The sequence below is a fragment of the Amborella trichopoda genome, chromosome 2, assembly GCF_054954075.1.
Source record: "Amborella trichopoda isolate Santa Cruz 75 chromosome 2, AtrichopodaSantaCruz75HAP2 v2.0, whole genome shotgun sequence".
In the NCBI taxonomy this organism is placed as follows: domain Eukaryota; kingdom Viridiplantae; phylum Streptophyta; class Magnoliopsida; order Amborellales; family Amborellaceae; genus Amborella; species Amborella trichopoda.
The window spans coordinates 52,501,392-52,519,900 of NC_142337.1; the positions used below are offsets into that span (position 1 = coordinate 52,501,392).

General features: G+C 35.0%; 1 protein-coding gene across 1 annotated transcript; it reads left to right on the plus strand.

Annotated features, from left to right (window-relative positions):
* Nucleotides 1–752: 752 nt before the first annotated feature.
* LOC110006985 (insulin-degrading enzyme-like 1, peroxisomal) lies at nucleotides 753–15,650 on the plus strand. Its single transcript, XM_088859862.1, has 13 exons — nucleotides 753–828; nucleotides 2,117–2,184; nucleotides 4,857–4,948; nucleotides 5,077–5,165; nucleotides 5,211–5,229; nucleotides 8,425–8,575; nucleotides 10,006–10,207; nucleotides 10,298–10,506; nucleotides 11,132–11,256; nucleotides 11,336–11,387; nucleotides 11,470–11,556; nucleotides 13,455–13,577; nucleotides 15,299–15,650. The coding sequence occupies exons 1-13, from the start codon at nucleotides 765–767 to the stop codon at nucleotides 15,599–15,601; spliced, it is 1,584 nt and encodes a 527-aa protein (XP_088715988.1). The 5' UTR covers nucleotides 753–764; the 3' UTR covers nucleotides 15,602–15,650.
* The last annotated feature ends 2,859 nt before the right edge of the window (nucleotides 15,651–18,509 follow it).

Sequence of the window (18,509 nt, forward strand, 5' to 3'; positions counted from 1 at the left end):
TGTATCTGTCTTTTTTTTCATCTTGAATTGTTTGATAAGTGCTCTGTCTTCCATTTTCCTCAGTTGTGCTGAAGTGTAGAAGTTCTTGTACAACTGTTTGAGATCTATTATGATGCCTTGTTTTAGAATTTAGCAAACATCTTGTGTGATTTATTTATACATAGGTTTTTGTCTATATTATTTGAAGTGTGATTTTTCCTTTACTAATGTGAAAATTGATACTGCACAAAGTTTGGGATTTTGTGCATTTGGTTGTATCTTGGTTACAATACTTTGATATTTGATGAAGTTATGATTCTATACATAGAGGTCAAGTGTTCGTTCATCTCCTGCCCTTATTAATATCTCAAGTTTCGTTTAAAGGTAATTTTTTTGACAATTGTACATGTGATTGACACAACTGAAATCAGAAGAAGAAATTTTTCTGAAGGGAATTTAATATTATCAAAGTGTTTTGGCTTTTTTATCCGTGTTCTTCTCTTGCATAAAGAATTCCTTTCTCTGTTGACGGTTGAAGTCTTTAGGAAATATTATTTGATGCTATGTCATATGATCCATATTTTTGGTTGTTAAACTGTACCGTTAAACTTATTTATCTTATCAGTCTGATGAATAATTTTGAGCAGTAACTTGTAATTTTGTTTTAATCTCTTGCTTTAAGTTTACACTTTACAGAAATATTAAGCGGTCTACATTCCACTGATGCGTCCTATCTCCTTTGGGTATAGCTGATTGCTTGTTTGGTGATGTAGTGTGCTGCTGCAATGGATGTTAATGTAGGATCATTTAGTGATCCTGAGGGTCTTGAAGGCTTGGCTCACTTTCTTGGTAAGTGACAGTACGAGCTCAATAATTATTGTAGTTTAGAGCACTTTCACATGTTTAAAGATTTTGCTGTGATTTCCCCTTTAGGATGTTATTTTTCCATCGCTAGCTACCTTTCATTGAGATTCGATTCAAACTTTGTAGCATTGAGTAGTTTGCTTCGAAGGGAATGTTTCTTTGTTATTGCTTCTTGGACATGATAGCAGTCTCCCTGATTGGATGGCTGTATAGGTGTTGCCCTGTGAAATTCCTGATTTCCTTCTTGGTTGTTCAAGGTTTCTATGGTAATGAATTGAGCAAAATAATTTTGGATATCCTGAAACCAAATTAATGAACCTATATTTAATGATCATGGCTGTGATTCTATGCATTTGGGGATCTGGATTTTGCATGGAAAAGGATGGTAAAGACACATAAAATCCTTAATGATGATGGTTTTGACATCAACTAAGACATAACATTATTGTAGTATCAATATAATTATTGTTCATGAGGGTGTCACTGATTTAGAGAAATAATGACTTGAATATTTCTTATATGTTAGGTCTTTTTATGTTATTCCTCATTTAGTTTAATGGTAAATTGCTCATTTGGGTGAAGATTTATCTTTGCTGCAAGAAAGCTTTGAACTCATCTCAACTGTGCAGAGCATGGGGGTATATGATGGACTTGTGGTATCTATAACATCTAAACATATTGCATTTATTAGCAATTATCTTATGAACTGGCACATTACTATGTGCATGTGGTATAACGGAATTTCTATTTTCACTGTATTGTTGTCTCAAATATGGACTGAGCTGTCATAACTAATGTAATTCTGGATGATTGTTTTTCTTGGACTTTATTATGATTAAATTGGTTACTTTATAAGATCTATATTGACTGTACGACTCTACAGAGTCATCAGTGTCACATTGATGGGTTGGATGGTGATGATGGGGAAGTGGGCCGCGGTGATTGTTTTTCTTGGACTTTATATGATTAAATTGGTTGCTTTATAAGATCCATATTGACTGTACGACTGTACAGAGTCATCAGTGTCACATTGATGGGGGATGGTGACGATGGGGAAGTGGGCCATTAACCTCATCCTCAATACAAGAGAATGGTCAACTGTCCCACAATCATCATTCAACACATTGATGTGATGGTGATAACCCAATAGACATACTGTTGAAATATATTTGGGTCATAGTATACAAACCATTTTTAATATGTGCTGCTTTTCTAAATAGGGCCTTTGAAACATGATGTTGATCTATACGATTTTTGTTTTTTTTCCTTTCAGAGCATATGTTGTTTTATGCAAGTAAGAAATATCCATTGGAGGACAGCTATATGAAATACATAACAGAGGTATCCGTTGATATTCCTTCATAAGAGTGTCGAGTTTTCCCTCTTGAATTATTCTATGGTGATTGTTCCATTTTTTTAAATGAATCATGGTTTCTTTGGTGAAATTTATCTTGCATGCTTTAGAAACCGGATCTCTCTCTCTCTCTCTACCTGTCTCTCTTCACCCCACTCTATCTCTTTCCCTTTCTCTCTCTCATTATTTTGGCGCGCTCTTGTGCATTATCTGAAAAGCAACTTGGCATCCTATACTTCAGCATGGCATCAACAAATTCAATTGTATAATGTGGCTGTTTTCTGAGAAAGTTAGTGAAGCATCTCCCTTATGTCCCATGTGCCTAGTGGACTTATTTTTCAACCTCACTCTCCCTTGGCTTCTGTATTAGCTTTTTAAACTCATACATGAGTTGTACTAGTTTTGTGAAAGAAAGGTTTCCTATAAGTAATGATAACTTGTAGCCAGTGTGTCGGGAGTTGCCTTGACCAGGGGACTTGCCCCTTGGCCTAGGTGAGTTGCTCTGCTGAGTCCTCAAAGGACTCGGTCGAGTCCAGTACTAGGCCTTTTGGCCCTTAAAAAAATAATTTTTTTTTTGAAAAACTAAAAAAACTTGTAGAAAAAGTAAATTGAATCCTAAAACAACTTTAAAAGCTGAAAACAAGCTTAAAAATGTATGGAAAGATGGATTAAAAAAAAAATAGATTTATGGTTTCGGACATTTTAAAAATTCTAAACGAGAAGAAAAAAATAAAAATATTGATTATGGAAAAAAAAACACTCACCAATCTTTGCCAAATACATCTCAATCATATACAAAAAGATTATAAAACAATCCCACATTTTAAATTTTTTTTTAGAATTTCTTTTTTATATTCCTGAGTTGTTTACCCGACTGGGAGAAATTCAGCCTTACTCGAAACTTGCCCGAGTCTAAATCGACTCAGGTGATTCATAGTGAAAGGTGTGGCTATGTGGAACTCAAGACATTGAATTCAAAAAAATTTAATACCTTGAGTTCCACATAGCCACACCTTTCATTGGTATAAGAGCCATCCATTCCAAAAATCAGCCATCATGATTTTGGGTGGATGAATTAGGAACCTTATCCCCTTACACTTTGACCCAATCCACTCTTATTTAAAATAAAACCAATCAAATTTAAACTTTATCCTTTTTAAATTTGAAATCAAACTCAAATATTTTCTAGATAAATCTAATCTAGATTTCCCACAGGAAACCACATCTCATTAGATATCTCATGTTAGTTTAAAATTAATTTAAACTAAAACAAAATTTTGGGGCGTGACTACTTCTTCTCAAAAGTGGCTTGGGGTAATATGCCACAAAAAGTAGCGTCGCATTTTTCACTTTTAATTTATCAAAAATTGGGTGCCCCTACTTCCCTTAAAATGGCGTGCCACTATTTTGCTAAAATAGTGACATGCCCCCAACCCCTTTCTTCCTAAGAAGGTGGAATGCCATCTTTTTAAAGTATTTTAAACAATATAAAATATTAAAAGAGGGTGTGCCCCTCTTGTTCCATAAATAATGGTGTGCCACTATTATGCTTTACAAAAATAGGGTGTGATCCCTAGGGTGCACGTGGTCCCATATGTGGGGTTGGATTGTTGGTCCTACATGTGTTATTTAAAGTTATGAAATTTTCAGAAATACCTTTTTATGAAAATATATAGCAGAAATATTTTTAGAACTCTAAAATATACGAAAATAAAATATACTAGGAGTGGACTTGTACCAATGGGTCAAAATAAGCGACACTAAGGGCATTCCACTCATCCTAGAAAACATGATCCACAACTGTTCTCTTATCCAACGCAATAAAGTCCCATGACCCACAGTCTTTTTGCAGGGGCTCATGATTGGCTTGTCAAAGTTGGATAATAAAACAGTGGTACTATGTTCCTGGAATGTGGATTACAGTTCCCATCTTTAAGAGTAACTCTAGCACTTGTCACTACAGTGCAAAAGGAGGTTCTCTCATTGTACATATACACGTGTCCCTCTAAAGGTGTGCTTCCTATGCAGTTGTCATGTGTACATGCGGTACAGAAGTTTGTTGATTTTGACCCTTGCTCTCACAGGCCTACAACCTCACATAGGAGATCACATAGTTCTCCTGGCCTACAAACATGATCCTTGGGTATCTATTCGACCTTAACAAGGGATGGCCCATTGCAAACTTTTTTCGGTAGTGCCACATACCTAGGGTTATAAACGGCCCAACCCATGGTCAATCACAATACACACTCCATTGAAGTGCATATTCCACTATATATAAGCTCTCTAGGCCTTTAAAAGCCACAAAACCCAACACACGGTACACTGCTTGTAGCCTTTGTTCTTGACAAAAATTTGGACAATGATCTCTATAATGCTAGCATTTTTTTTTTTTTATTCAAGCTGTTTTGTTGGTAGAAATGCCATGGATAGCACAATTTGATGTTTTATTAATCACAGTCTGGTTTTAAATAATCAGCGTGATCCTATGGTTTGTTTTATTTCTTTACCTCATTACGAGATAATAGTTGCATTGATATATACATTCCTTTTGTAGTGAACTAAAGTCTGTTCTCTTTGTCCTTGTTATATTTTTTTTCTCATATTCTTTAGTGTTAATAATTTGGATCTATTGCTTTTTGACTTGAGAGGTGTTCAGCATGGGGGCCACGCAAATGCTTTCACTGCTTCTAAGCACACAAATTTTCAATTTGATGTTAATTGTGATTATTTTGAGGAGGCGTTGGATAGGTATGTTATTGTTTGACTATTCTGTAATTTCTCTAGGTGCTTTTTGCATCAATTGATGTTGCTTCAGTTTTTTCCTTTTATTTTGTTTTCTTATATTATTGTCATATTTTTGTTTATTTTTGTATTAGGATGAGTGATTTCAGATTTGCTCAGTTCTTTATCAATCCCTTGATGTCTCCTGATGCAATGATGAGGGAGATTAAAGCTGTTGACTCTGGTACATATTGCAACTTTTGATTTGATAATTACATTACTTATTCAGAAATTCAGATGCTGTTGACGTATCTCTGAGTTGCATGTATTTTTCTGAGTTTGGCTTTTCTTTATTCTGAGAATAAAAACAATCTGTTATCAGATTCTTGGCGAATGTATCAGGTCACTATTTCTTCATTTACTTTCTATATGAACATTCTGTGTATTATTTGATGTATAGTTGTTTTGGATGGTGTTTTTTTGTGTTTCATTAGACAGTGAATACTAACCTTTAGAAAGTGCAGATTAACCTTAGTGAAAAGGAAAATGCCCTTAAAAATCTAATTTTTAGTTTTAATGCAGAGCTCTTGAACATTGAATTGGCCTCATAATTATTGAATAGTAATTCTGGAGGAGTAGGCAGGAATTTTGAATTTGTTCCAAGTTATTGGTTAAATGAAATGTTTGATATTATTGAAATTATCATTTTGGCTTTCGATGCAATCACAAGTTGGGAAATGTTTGTGGAAGCAAAATAAGCTTTTTGTGCTTGTTTGGAAGACTCTTGTTCTAGATATGCAATCTTGGAGTATCAATCACCATAGTCTTGGCCAATGTTAAAAAAATTGACTCGGCCAAGGTACTTGGGACTTGTCTGAGGCGAGTAACTCGGGCGAGTCCAAGTAACTCCCTCGAGTCCAGCTCATTTTTTTTAAAAGAAAAAGAAGAAAAATAATGGTTATATATATTATAAGTGCCTCTTTTATCAACAACATAAGGAATGGTGTGCTGGTTAGCGCTTTTTATTGTAAAGGACCTCTTTATAAGAGGTTTAGAGCTTGATTCTCGGGCAACTTTTTTTTTCTAACCAACGAAATGATGTGTTAAAAAAAAGATGACGTTTCAATGAAATGATGTATTTAAAAAGGGTGACGGGCGGTAATCGAACCTTGATTGGGGTAAAGTTCAATTGTTAGAGCTAACCACTAAACCGTTCTATCATATATGTTGTGAATTTGCAGCAATATTATACTTAACGTTTGAAAATATTGTGTACACCTAACTCACCTCGCCCATAGGCTGAGGCCAAGTTACTTGGCCAAGTCCGAGTTGCCTCTGTCGAGTTTTAGAACGTTTGTCTTGGCTGTCGGGTCAAGCAAAAACACATGGATTTAGAAGTGGATGCTGGTGACTGGATGAAGTTGTAAATGACTTATTGCTAAGATTGTAGGAATGCCTAACAAAAGTGTAGGCCAGGTCTATTGAATCATGTCCATTAGAAAATATTTGATTTGCCTTTTGAGGATCCTTATATTATTCTATCTTTGGTTGAAACTATTATGGGTCGCTATTTTGTTCGTTTACTCTTTTGTGCTTAGTTTACCTTATGAAGGATTTATGATTTGTTGTTTTTGCTGGTGATGATATATTTGCCTAGTATGTTGTTTCAGCTACAAAAGCATGTAAGTGCTAAAGACCATCCTTATCACAAATTCAGCACTGGTGAGTAACTAATGCTCCTTCTCACTTTTTTGGTTCTTAACGACTGTATTTGGAAGTTAATGATTATGTTCTGATTAATCCTCTAACTCTAAGTTCATTATATTTTTAAGTTTGTAAGAACTCTGCAAGCCCTCATTCAACTTAGTGCACTAGTGCTGTGATGCATGGTTATGTGGCTTTGTACACAATTAAGACATTACTTTTTGGTTATTTCGTGTATGTTTTTAACATATCCAGCATAGATATAATATTCATTTTGAAGTATAAGTTAAAAAAAATAAAGAAAAGAATTGGAATAAGGAAAAAAAAGAAGAAAGTAGAGACCCTAGAGAGAGAGAGAGAGAGGAAGAGATTTACAGTTAGAAGAGAGAGACAGTAAGGAGGAGAGAGTTGAGGAGAAATGAATGAGGAGGCAGACATGTTGGGGTTCCCCACCCCACACACCCCTCTTATTATTATTTAAGATGATAATTTATAAAAATTTGATAACTGCCCCTTAGGTATGGGGAAAGGATGTATAAGTATTTACTGACTTAAAAACAAAAGATTTTGACATTTACAACACTCCCCCTCAAGCTCAATGATGGCCAACTTGCTTAAGATCTTTTGCATTTGAGGTTTCCCAATACCTTGGTAAGAGTATTGGCAGGCTGATCTTTTGTTTTAACATATAGAAGGCGTATTTCTCTGGTAGCAACTCTTTCTTGAATAAAATGTCGATCTACGTCTCTTGGTTCTATCGTGCTAGACTGGATTGTAGTTATATTGGTAGCTGCCTTATTATCACAATAAGATAGGATGCATTGAGCATAACGTCATACCAAAATTTCTTGGGAACATTCATGCTCAAGACAACAGCATGCCAAACCTCCAAATGATCTCTATTATTCCTTTCAGCCATACCATTTTTTTGTGGTGTGTATAAATAGGGATTTTGATAATCTATGATTCTATCCCATGTTCTTCTAAAGAAGACAGCAACTCTCTATTACGGTACTCTCTGCCTTGAAAAGATGGAAGCACCTTGGTTTTGGCTTTAAACTGAGTACGAATGTTCTTACGAAAGACCTTGAAGATATTATGAACTTCATCTTTGACACCATACATCAAAATGGACAATAGGAAAAGGAACATTGCTTTTATTGGTAATGGGTAAAAAGAGTTTCTACAATGTTTTGACAATTCACTCACTTCGCATTGTAGGATGAATAGAGGGTGTGTGTAATTTTTGGGGTCACACAAATGCCACAAACATGGTTTTCTAGAAGTGTGGTTTCATTATATGATAATGCCATGGTGACATGAAATCCCTCCGCTATATATATATGTGTGTGTGTGTGTGTGTGTGTATGTATGTGTGTGTCTGTGTGTGTGTGTGTGTGTGTGTGTGTGTGACCATGATGAATCATAATCCAATGAACCTTGATTTTATGTAGTGAATATCTTTCCAAGTGTTTTGGAGGGTTTTACACCATCCATGCAATGAAATTTTTTATCACCATGCATTAGCATGATGGGATTAATTTAAGTGTAGAAAAAGTTTGTTTGTTCCATGCTTTTAAATCTTGATCTCTTCTTTATATAGAAGTATTGGTATGTTGTCTTAGCACCTAACAGTTTACATTTTATTTTTCGCAATTGCACCCTTAGGACTACCTAAACTTGTGTTCATCATTGTCTTTGCATCCTAATGACTACCCAAACTTGTTGGTTGATAACCATTTCAACATAGACATAATCCAAATTTGTTGTTTGATATCCATTTCAATATAAACATTCAGCTCTACTACCCATTTTTATATCAATGCATTACTTTTATTTCTGCAGATTGTGTATATTGGTTATAATCATAAAATGAGGATCTTGTTAGATACAATTATAACAAAGGTTGTTGATTTCAAGGTGAAACGGGACAGATTTTCTGTAATAACGGTGAGTTGCTTAAACCATTTAAAATTCCTCATCAGGAAAGCATATGCAAGTTTCTGTGACTATGGCGGTTTGGCCTTCCATTAGTTGAATCTTATTGACATCATTACATTCTGCTTATTTTTTGTCCGATATGAACTTATTAATGAGGTTGTTATTTTTTCATACTTGCATAATCGTCCTAGGCTATTCTTAAGTTGGAATAGTCTAACAATTCCAGCCGAGATGGAAAAGGATATGTTCACCAGTCCTGCTGCTTTCCCTCTTGCTTACCATTAGTTTGTCTAGTGTCTTTTGGTTGGGGTTGGAAGGTAATTTGTGATCACTGGGGAGATGTTCTCCTTAGAGTTTTAAGAGTGGAGGGCACTTGTGGAGTCCCATCTAGGATGGGTTTGTGAAGGGAAGGTACTGCCAAGTGCCTGTGCTGCATGGGCTGGAACATGGTTTTGTTTCATGGGCTGCTGCCTGCTGCCCTTTCCCTGCCAGGACACAAGACAACAGTAATGATGATACTGCCATTTCTTCTATGCACCTTGCCCACCATCTTCTTTGTGACTGCATGGAACGAGAATACATCAATAGGCTTTTCGGTTATCTCGATATATTGGGCTGCATGGTTTGGAAATGTCAAAATTAATTTTCCAAGTCTTGAATCTGTTACCCTAAAAGAATATGGTACCACACTTGGAATTAGTCGGGGACTCAAGATTCACCAAACCTGGTGGAGCAGGAGATCTGAAGCTAGTTTTCTAATGAGTGATCTTGTAAAGAAATGTGGGGATTATGTGTTCTGGATAGACCATTTAGAGATTGGGTGTGGAGAACTTATTTTTGAACTTAGACTATGATCCTACACTACAGAACTTAAAAATTCCCTGTTCAGGAAAATAACACATTTGCCAAATGGATTTGTAGCTTGACCTGTGCAGGTAACACTGGTATGTGTTTTGGTCTTCGTGTTTTTTTCTTCCCATTTATTATTTTGATTTGTGGTGTTTCTTCCACAATTACTGATTTTCATACCTAGCTTCGGCTGTCTAAGGGTTCTGAGCTATCAAAGTGGAGTGAAATCCTTCAGGTCTAACTTCAGTTATCTTGAGTTTGTTGGCTTCTGGCTTAAGAGGAAATCATAGCTCTGCCATATCAGAATATGCTTATAGACAAGTATATAAGTCCAGTATAAAATTTACTTGGTAAATTTCCTGCTCTCTTCAAGTATTTCTTGATCCATGACTTGTGTCCTCAAATATAAAGTGGCTTTTTGAAAGCCAAATTCTATATCTGTTGCCTGAAATGTACCTGTATGAGTTATATGGTTCTTGAAAATGGCCATTGATGCCAACCTGTAACATCAAATAGTAATTCTGAATCTGCATTTGGAATTCACTGACAAGAATTGTCCCTCATGCATTGTTAAAATTTATCTTCTTCAGGAGACCGTAATAAAGGAGTATCAAAATTTCAAATTTAAGCAACCTTATCAACAGGCAAATTATTACTGCTCATTGATATTAGAGGATCAGTCCTGGCCTTGGAATGAGGCTCTTGAGGCACTTTCACATCTTGAGGCAGATTCTCTTGCCAAATTTATTCCATGCATACTTTCAAGGGTATTCTTTGAGTGTTACACAACAGGTTTGACCATAACTTGATCTTCTCTGGAATCATACCATTTTTGTATTACACATCATCTTATCATTTGTATAACCTTGTGAACCATTGCAGGAAATATTTCATCAAATGAAGCTGACTCTTTGGTGCAGCATATTGAAGATGTTATGTTTGGTGGTACCCAGCCTATCTGCAAGCCTCTTTACCCTTCTCAGCACTTGACAAACAGAATTCTCAAACTGGAATCAGGTGTAAATTATTTCTACCCTGTTCAGGGCCCAAACCAGCAGGATGACAATTCGGCGCTGCTTTACTACATTCAGGTACTCGTTTACCATTTTATATCAAGAATGTCATGGCCTTATCATTAGCAGATACTATGACATTAGTATTCTCCATATCATCTGAGTTCCTTTATGCTTGACTTTACTTGGCACTCTGTGAATCTTATTTATATAGTAGCTGTCTTCTGCAATATGTAGCTATGATAGATACCTGCTTAGCAAGAAGTGTTTGTCTCTCTGGATGGATATTGATAGCAAAACTAACCTATGGATTGAATGGTGTTGCTGCATTGATCTGGTATGACAACTATAGCATGAGCTATTTCAGGACTGCACAAACCAATACAGTTAAGCTAATGTTGGAAACCTAGAACGCACGAAACAATTTATTAGTAATCACGCACACTTCTTTTGCATTTTATGCGTCTCTTTTCTGGTTATACGGTTCATAAGGAAAAGTTTCCTGTGATCCCCATGGTCAGTATAACAGCATGGCCATGAGGGTTATGCCATCCAAACAATATTGAATGGTGATGGAGGGAGAGTGAAATGTACAATTTAATCGATAATATGCTTGGTGACATCCCAACTATTGTTTAGAAGATGAAAGAAAAAATTGAAATATCTTGTGAAACCTAACTGCTGCTTATTGGAATTCCTCAAGGTTGGTCAAGATGATTTTAGGTTGAACGTGAAACTCCAGCTTTTTGTTCTCATTGCAAAGCAGCCTACTTTTCATCAGCTTCGATCTGTAGAGCAACTTGGATACATCACATTTTTAACAAAAAGGTTTGAGCATGTTTCATTTACCCAACTCCTTTGTAGGTTTAATCAAATCCCTTTCCAGCTGAATAGCATCAATATACAGGAATGATTCGGGAATACAAGGAGTGCAGTTTATTGTTCAATCTACAGTGAAGGTAATTGAGGGGTACTTTCTCTTTTTGCTAAAGTATCTGCGGACTATCGTCCCATTAAAAGACTCAAATATGTTTATGACAGGACCCGGCCCAGCTTGACGAGAGAGTACAGGCGTTTCTCAATATGTTTGAGAGTAAGCTTCATACAATGTCAGATGATGAATTACATGTAAGTTCTTGTACTTAATGTGGCCTTCTCTTTTCATTTCATTATTTGCAGGGCATGAATCATATAAGCTCCACTCAAGGCCTACTTTAGCTCAAAATTTTTCGGTCATTATTGTATAAATTTGACTTGATTAGTCTGTTGGCCAATCTTGAGTGCTCCAAGTTTTGCATCTGGATTGAAGTTCTGTTACAATCAGAAAAGCTACTAAGGAGCTTCTCTTCTGTTTTATCATGGATGCATGTCAAAACATGGACATTGGATAGCAAAATCTGTTTTCGATGGAGTAATAAAGATTTATACTGCATTCCATGATGTTTGTAGCTGTTTATAGCGACAGACATTTGTGTAATTCTTCTAGATATGACGATATATTAATTAAAGATTATTATAAGGGGAAGCTCTTTAACAAACCATCGGCCTGTGGGAGCTGTCCATTTGGGGTCATCATTGTCCAATGAAGTGGATGGTGATTGAGATACAGGTAGGGACCTACATCTACCGTTACGGTCTGTCCTGTTCTGGTGTGTCCTCTGTTTCTCCATCGCTATCAACATATCATTTGAAGCTGAGAACCCCAAAGTTCTTATAGTGTTTGATAGATGATCGTGTAGTATAAAATTTATGAATATGCATATATAAATTCTGTTGCCCATGCACTTTGTTCCTAATACCCCCTTCAATTAGTTTTAGCTGGCCATGGCTGATTTTGGAGATATATTTTCAATTAGAGAGGTGGTTTCACGTGGAGATATCTGTTTGAAAGGAAAATTTATTCTAAGAAGTAAGATGATATACCATTCAATAAGTGAAACTCCTTCCTAATAAGTAAGGGATATCGATTGTCAAGTCTGTTTTGCCAGCATTGTCACACTCAGCTTTGAATGATAGCTGGATTTGCTAATATCTATGCCTTAAAGATTTCTGCCTTCAGACATCGAAACAATGCATTTCTCATAAAAAAAAGAAACAATGCTCTGCAGATTAGTCTTTATATATGTCTAGTAACATTGCATGGATTTTTGCAGTATCTGCAGAAATGACAATGTGGTGAGTAGTGACACCTGTCAAGTTCGTGGTTTAAAAAAGGTGCTAGTTATGTGGCAATAACTAGCTTTGAGTGTTTTAATCTAATTTACAATATTAACATCTATTTTGCACGAGAGACCAAAATATGTACAATTTAAATATGTGCAAAGGTGTGGTTTGCATGAGGTTGCAACCTTAACAATCAAGTAAGGTGCACCTCCAAACTGTCATGAGATGCAATTTTGGTGTTGAAGATTCTTAGGATGGTGTGAGAGTTTATTTTTATATCTAATTATAAATTTCAAACTCAAAAAATGATTCAAATCAAGCAGATCTATAAATGCACAAAAATCTTGAAAATGGCCGGTCCGGATAATGTGTTACAACATGTACTATTTTTAAGACTTGAAATCTCTTTTTATCTCTATATCTATACATCTTGCTGTTGAAATAATCAACTAAATGTTTTTCCAACATCAAAGCAACATTTTCTGAAGGATTTTAGAGGTGCACCTTAATTCTTACATTTTAAGGTGTCAACCTTATATAAACTTTTCCTTATATATATATATATATATATATATATATATATATATATATACATATATGCATACATACATACATACATACATACACATATCTCTTCTAATTGTACTAGTCAAAGTTCAATGGGTGCTCCCTCTCTGATGGCTGCTAGGATGTTTTATTCTGCACACTAGATTTCCCCTGTAAGACATTAAGATGTTCAGATGTTAGTTTGTGTACACACTGCTTTCATTTTGCATTTTGAAATTGACACCCTATTATATGAAGTTTGAAACTTTGAAAGTTCGATGTTTCTGCAAGGTTCTTATGTAATTCTTGATCCCCAGAGCAACAAAGGCACACTGATCGACATGAAGCTTGAGAAACACAAGAACTTGAGAGAGGAATCAGCATTTTTCTGGACACAGATTGAGGATGGAACTCTCAAATTTGATAGGACAGAATCTGAGGTATGCTAGTTGTAAATGTAATATGATGAGTTTCAGCTTCTTTTAGGAAGGTGCCCCAATTAGAACTTGGAACACTTGCATGAACTTGCAGGTGGTCCAGAAACTTGGAACCTCAAGATGGTCACTTGGACCAGTTGTAATTTTTCTTAAATTACTATTTAATCCCAATCTTATGCTTAAACTAGCAAACAAGCAAGTGTATTTTAATAAAGGGAACATATAGCATGCTCCCCTAGGAGCATACTGTACAACAACCTCATCAAGGAAAATAGATACCTAGGAAGATTTTTTGATCCAAAATTTTGGGATCCATCTAAGCATCACTCGATTATTATTTTGAAGAAAAAAAAAAATAGATTTTGAGCTCTTCTACATAGATATTTCCCAGCAAATATTGGAAAGTTGTCCAATCTTGGGATGCCAATTTTTTTTTTTAGGTGCACAGAGAGTGTGAATTAATTTTATTTTATTTCCCTTGAGGTCGTCACTGGTTTAGAGATTACATTCCAAAAATTTGGGATCCACAAAATATTCCTCACTTGAGTTTTTGCCCGAGGAACAAGTGGACAGTATGCTCCAAGAGGAGCATGAAATCTTTTCACTTAAAACATGCATTGAATATGCAGAATATGCATTTAACATTGTTCTCCCCTTTTATATATTTTGAATACCATATAAAGATCTGGGGGTAAGTTGTCATTTGAAATAGATTGCACTTCATGTATTTTGCTAATTTATAACGAACTATGTAAAGAAGGGTGCAGTTTGTATAGAGCCTAGGCTCTAAACAATCAAATTTGAGCATACCTTCAAGTGGTGTTAAGAAATGTGGTTTCAATACTGGAGATCTTTGTGATAGCCTTAACTATATTTTTTATCTTTATTTATAAAGTTTAAAGCTCCAAAAATAGTGTAGATCGATAGATATATGAAAACTTGAAAATCTTGAAAATTGAAGGTCCAAAAATATGTTACAAAATACACTATTTAAAAAACTTGAAATTCATTTTTTTCTCATGTTCATGCGTCTTGATGTTGAGATGTTCAATTTGAGGATATTTGGGCATCAAAACAACCTCTTCTAATGAAATTTTGAAGGTAGGCTCTAATTTGATTGTTTAGAGCCTCAGCTCTATATAAACATTTCCCTTTAAAGAATTTTGATTTCTTTGACACAAGTGAGAATCCAAGTATCTAGACCATTTGAATGAAAATATGGAGGTTTTCTTGGTAACGGGCGTTTTCCCTTCTATTCTAAGTTTTTCTAGATGAGTCACTTCCATTGAAGAAAGCAAATATCAAAATTTTGGCATCATCGGTTTTAAGGATGTGGTTTTTATAGAGCCTAGGCTCTAAACAATCAAATTAGATCGTACCTTCAAATAGTGTTGAGAAATGTAGTTTCAACACTAGAAATCTTTGTTATAGCCTTAAAATATATATTATATTTATTTATAAAGTTTAAAGCTTAAAAAATAATGTAAATTGACCGATCTATGAACACTTGAAAATATTTAAAATTGAAGGTCCAAAAATGCGTTACAAAATACACTATTTGCAAAACTTAAAATTTATTTATATTCTCATATCCATGCATCTTGATGTTCAATTTGAAGTATTTGGGCATCAAAACAACATTTTCCAGTAAAAGTTTTGAGAGAGGCTCAAATTTGATTGTTTAGAGCCTCAGCGCTATATAAACTTTTCCCCTGTTTAAACAGGTTGCTGCTCTTAGAGAACTGACAAAGAAGGACGTGATTGAATTTTTCAACAATTATATCAAAATCGGTGCTCCACTGAAGAAGAAGCTGAGTTTGCAGGTTTATGGAGGATTGCATTCTTCAGAGTATGAAGCCGTGAAACGGAATGAAAACAATTGCCATTCAATATGTATTGATGACATTTTGTCATTTAGAGGATCACAGCCTCTATATGGTTCTTATGAGGGATCTAATGAAGCTTTGAATGCTATTTGCATTTTCTGGTCTCGAGAAACATATTTACTTTTGCTCCCAAACGACTAATTAATGGCCGTTCCGTCAAGTTATATGAAAATACAGAAATTGATGATTTTCTCCTGGTTCAGCATGGTTGACGCTCTCTATCTCTCTCTCCTTGCGTCCTTTGGCGCCTTTGCACATTGATTTGGATATGATAGGTGCCATATGGTTTGTATTGTGCATGCCACACTTACATAAGCTAGCGAACCGGTGCGGTGCTCACAAGTTGAACTGGGTTGTAGTTCGACCCTTGAAGGGTAACATGTAAAGGTCGAACTGGTGCTCAAGGTGACCTTGGGGGCATCAAATTTCTTCCAATTTAGTTTGATCCTACAGGTATCGAGTTAAGAGATTATTAACTCCTAAAGGGTCGAACCGGGCTATTTTAGGAAATTTTAAAAATTGGCAAAATCAAGGAACTTTGAGTAAAATCATAGTTACTTTCGGACCATTTTTAATTTGGAAAAGGAATGAGATCCTTATGAATTTCACAAAACAAAAATTAAGAGGGGATTTTTCTAAAATGATAATTTAGGGGGACATAAGAATGAATTCCTCACTCTTTTCCGCTAATTTTAGGATGATGATGGCTTTTACTTGAGCATTGTTCCTAAAGATAGCCAGAAATTTGCTGTGGTGGCTTGTCCATTGCCAGGTTAATTTAGGGTAAAAAGAATGGTGTTTACCATGTAAAATGCTTATAGGTTCTAAATTAGCCTTGGTTGACAGATTAAGTTCCACAAAACTAAATAGTCCAGTACTTCTAGGCTCCCAAAATTAGAGTTGTCTTGCCATGATCGATCATGAGTTTCTTATTATTTGGAGTTCGAAGAACACACTTTGAATACAACCATGCATACAAATACAAATATGATATAAACATAGGTGCACAACATTTAGAAGCCCTCGGAAAAGGCATCAGGAGCTAATGGGTCGTTTGGGTTCTTGGATATACAAATCTTAGAATTGTCTCAATACTTGGTTTTGCATATTCTATTCTCTTGTAATACATGACAAATAAAAAAAAAAATGAATAAGTTATCAATAATATAACAAATAAATTAGACGGTTTGGATCATATATTCAATATTTTATAGGTCAAAGTATGATTCTCTCCCTCTCTACGTACATGACCCATGATAAGTTATTCTAAGATTGCATCATATTGAAAACACTACATCTCATTAGATAATGAAGAAGTTAAAACGTTACAAAAGCATTAGACGGTTATAATCATATTTTCTTAACTTTTTATAGGTTGAATTATGTTTATCTCTCTCTTCCCCTACACCTATACAACCCACAATAAGTTGTTCCCAAATTGCATCATATTCATAACATTGCATCTCAGTAGATAATGAAAAAGTTTAATACAAAATTCCCATGAAATCCAAAATTACACTTCGCATAGCTCATGATTTTACGCTTATCATAATAAAATTAAACTGTTCCATAGGCTGCACTGTGCCATGTCCTTAACGATAACTTGATCCATGAGCTGCTTAAGAAGTAAAACAAGGCCGAACGACTTCCCTTCAGCTCCATTAGCTTATGAACATTCAATAGTTTTCCTAATATGTGAGTTTTTTAAAGTAAAACTTACACCCATATTTAAAATTACCTGAACATATTCCTCCCAACTAAGATCAATTGTTCTCTTATCTTCATCAAACTGATAACCACGCTGATGAAGGAGTTGTTAACATTGCTATAAGTATATCTCAAACATTCAACTCTTTTTTCTAGCCTCTCTATGCAAAATTCGGGTCCATACTCCTCACATTATCTACTAAGATGTAGTGTTATGCAGGTCCCAAACGACCCATAAGATTCGAGTGCCTGGTGCTGGGTCCAATGCACTTTTCACCATGGGCGAAACTCAAGATGAAAGAGAGAATTTCAAGTAACTAGGCATCAGGCTTGGAAAAAAAAAAAAAGGAATTTCAAGCAACGAAAAATTCACCATTAAGAATAAACACAAAAAGGACCTCATTACAGTTTTATACAATTTCCAAACTTCAACATTCTCAGACCTAAGAAACATATCACTTTTTTCAAATTATAAAATCTCATTACAGTCTTATACAATTTCCAAACTCCAACATTCTTCAATAATTAAGTAAAGATCAAATAAATGAGAGTATTGAGGAATCAATCTTGGGTACTTATTCGTGGGGCTTCCGGGCCACAAAGAAATAATGTGGTGTGAAGATCTCCTTCCTGATAAAAAAAAAACCAGATTATGCTTAGCTGACAAAATCATTGATTATTAAATGGGAAATTATAATGTCTTGCGGTTGGGTCGCTAAAATTAGTGATCTGGCCACCTGAAAAACCACATTTCAGGAATAGAAACCAGAAATATTTTCTATACATTCTCTCCCACCTCTAATAGATGGGTGCAGTTTCTACAAGGTCGCAACCTTAAACAATCCAAATAAGGTGCGTACCTCCAAATTTTATTATAACATGCAATTTTAGTGTAAAATATTTTTAAGATTATCTCAAAATCTACTTTCGTAGTTAATTATAAAATTTTAACTCTAAAAAAGGTTAAAATCAAGTAGATCTATAGATATTATGAAAATCTAGAAAATAGACCGTCTAGATAAACTGTTGAAAGATGCACTATTTTTGAGACTCAAAATCTTCTTCTTTTGTCATATTCATGCATCTCGATATCAAGATAATCAATTAGAAGGTTCTTGCCTATTAAAACAACTTTTTCCGATGGATTTTTGAGGTGGATCTTTAATTCTACATTTTATGGCCGCAATCTTATATAGATTTTTTTGTTGAAGTTACAGGCTGCAACCTTATATTAACTTTTTCCCTAATGGATTGATGAAATATTTGGAGCCGCACAAATGCCTCAAAACCTACTGTGGTTTTAATATTAAATATGGACCGTTCAATTCAATAGATCAATGGA

Bases quoted from the DNA above. Each gene is read 5' to 3' on its own strand.
- LOC110006985 (XM_088859862.1), top strand. From the start codon at position 765: ATGGATGTTAATGTAGGATCATTTAGTGATCCTGAGGGTCTTGAAGGC. The intron at 829-2,116 runs GTAAGTGACAGT...TTTTCCTTTCAG, and splicing joins AGGCTTGGCTCACTTTCTTG to AGCATATGTTGTTTTATGCA. The intron at 10,507-11,131 runs GTACTCGTTTAC...GAATTCCTCAAG, and splicing joins CGCTGCTTTACTACATTCAG to GTTGGTCAAGATGATTTTAG.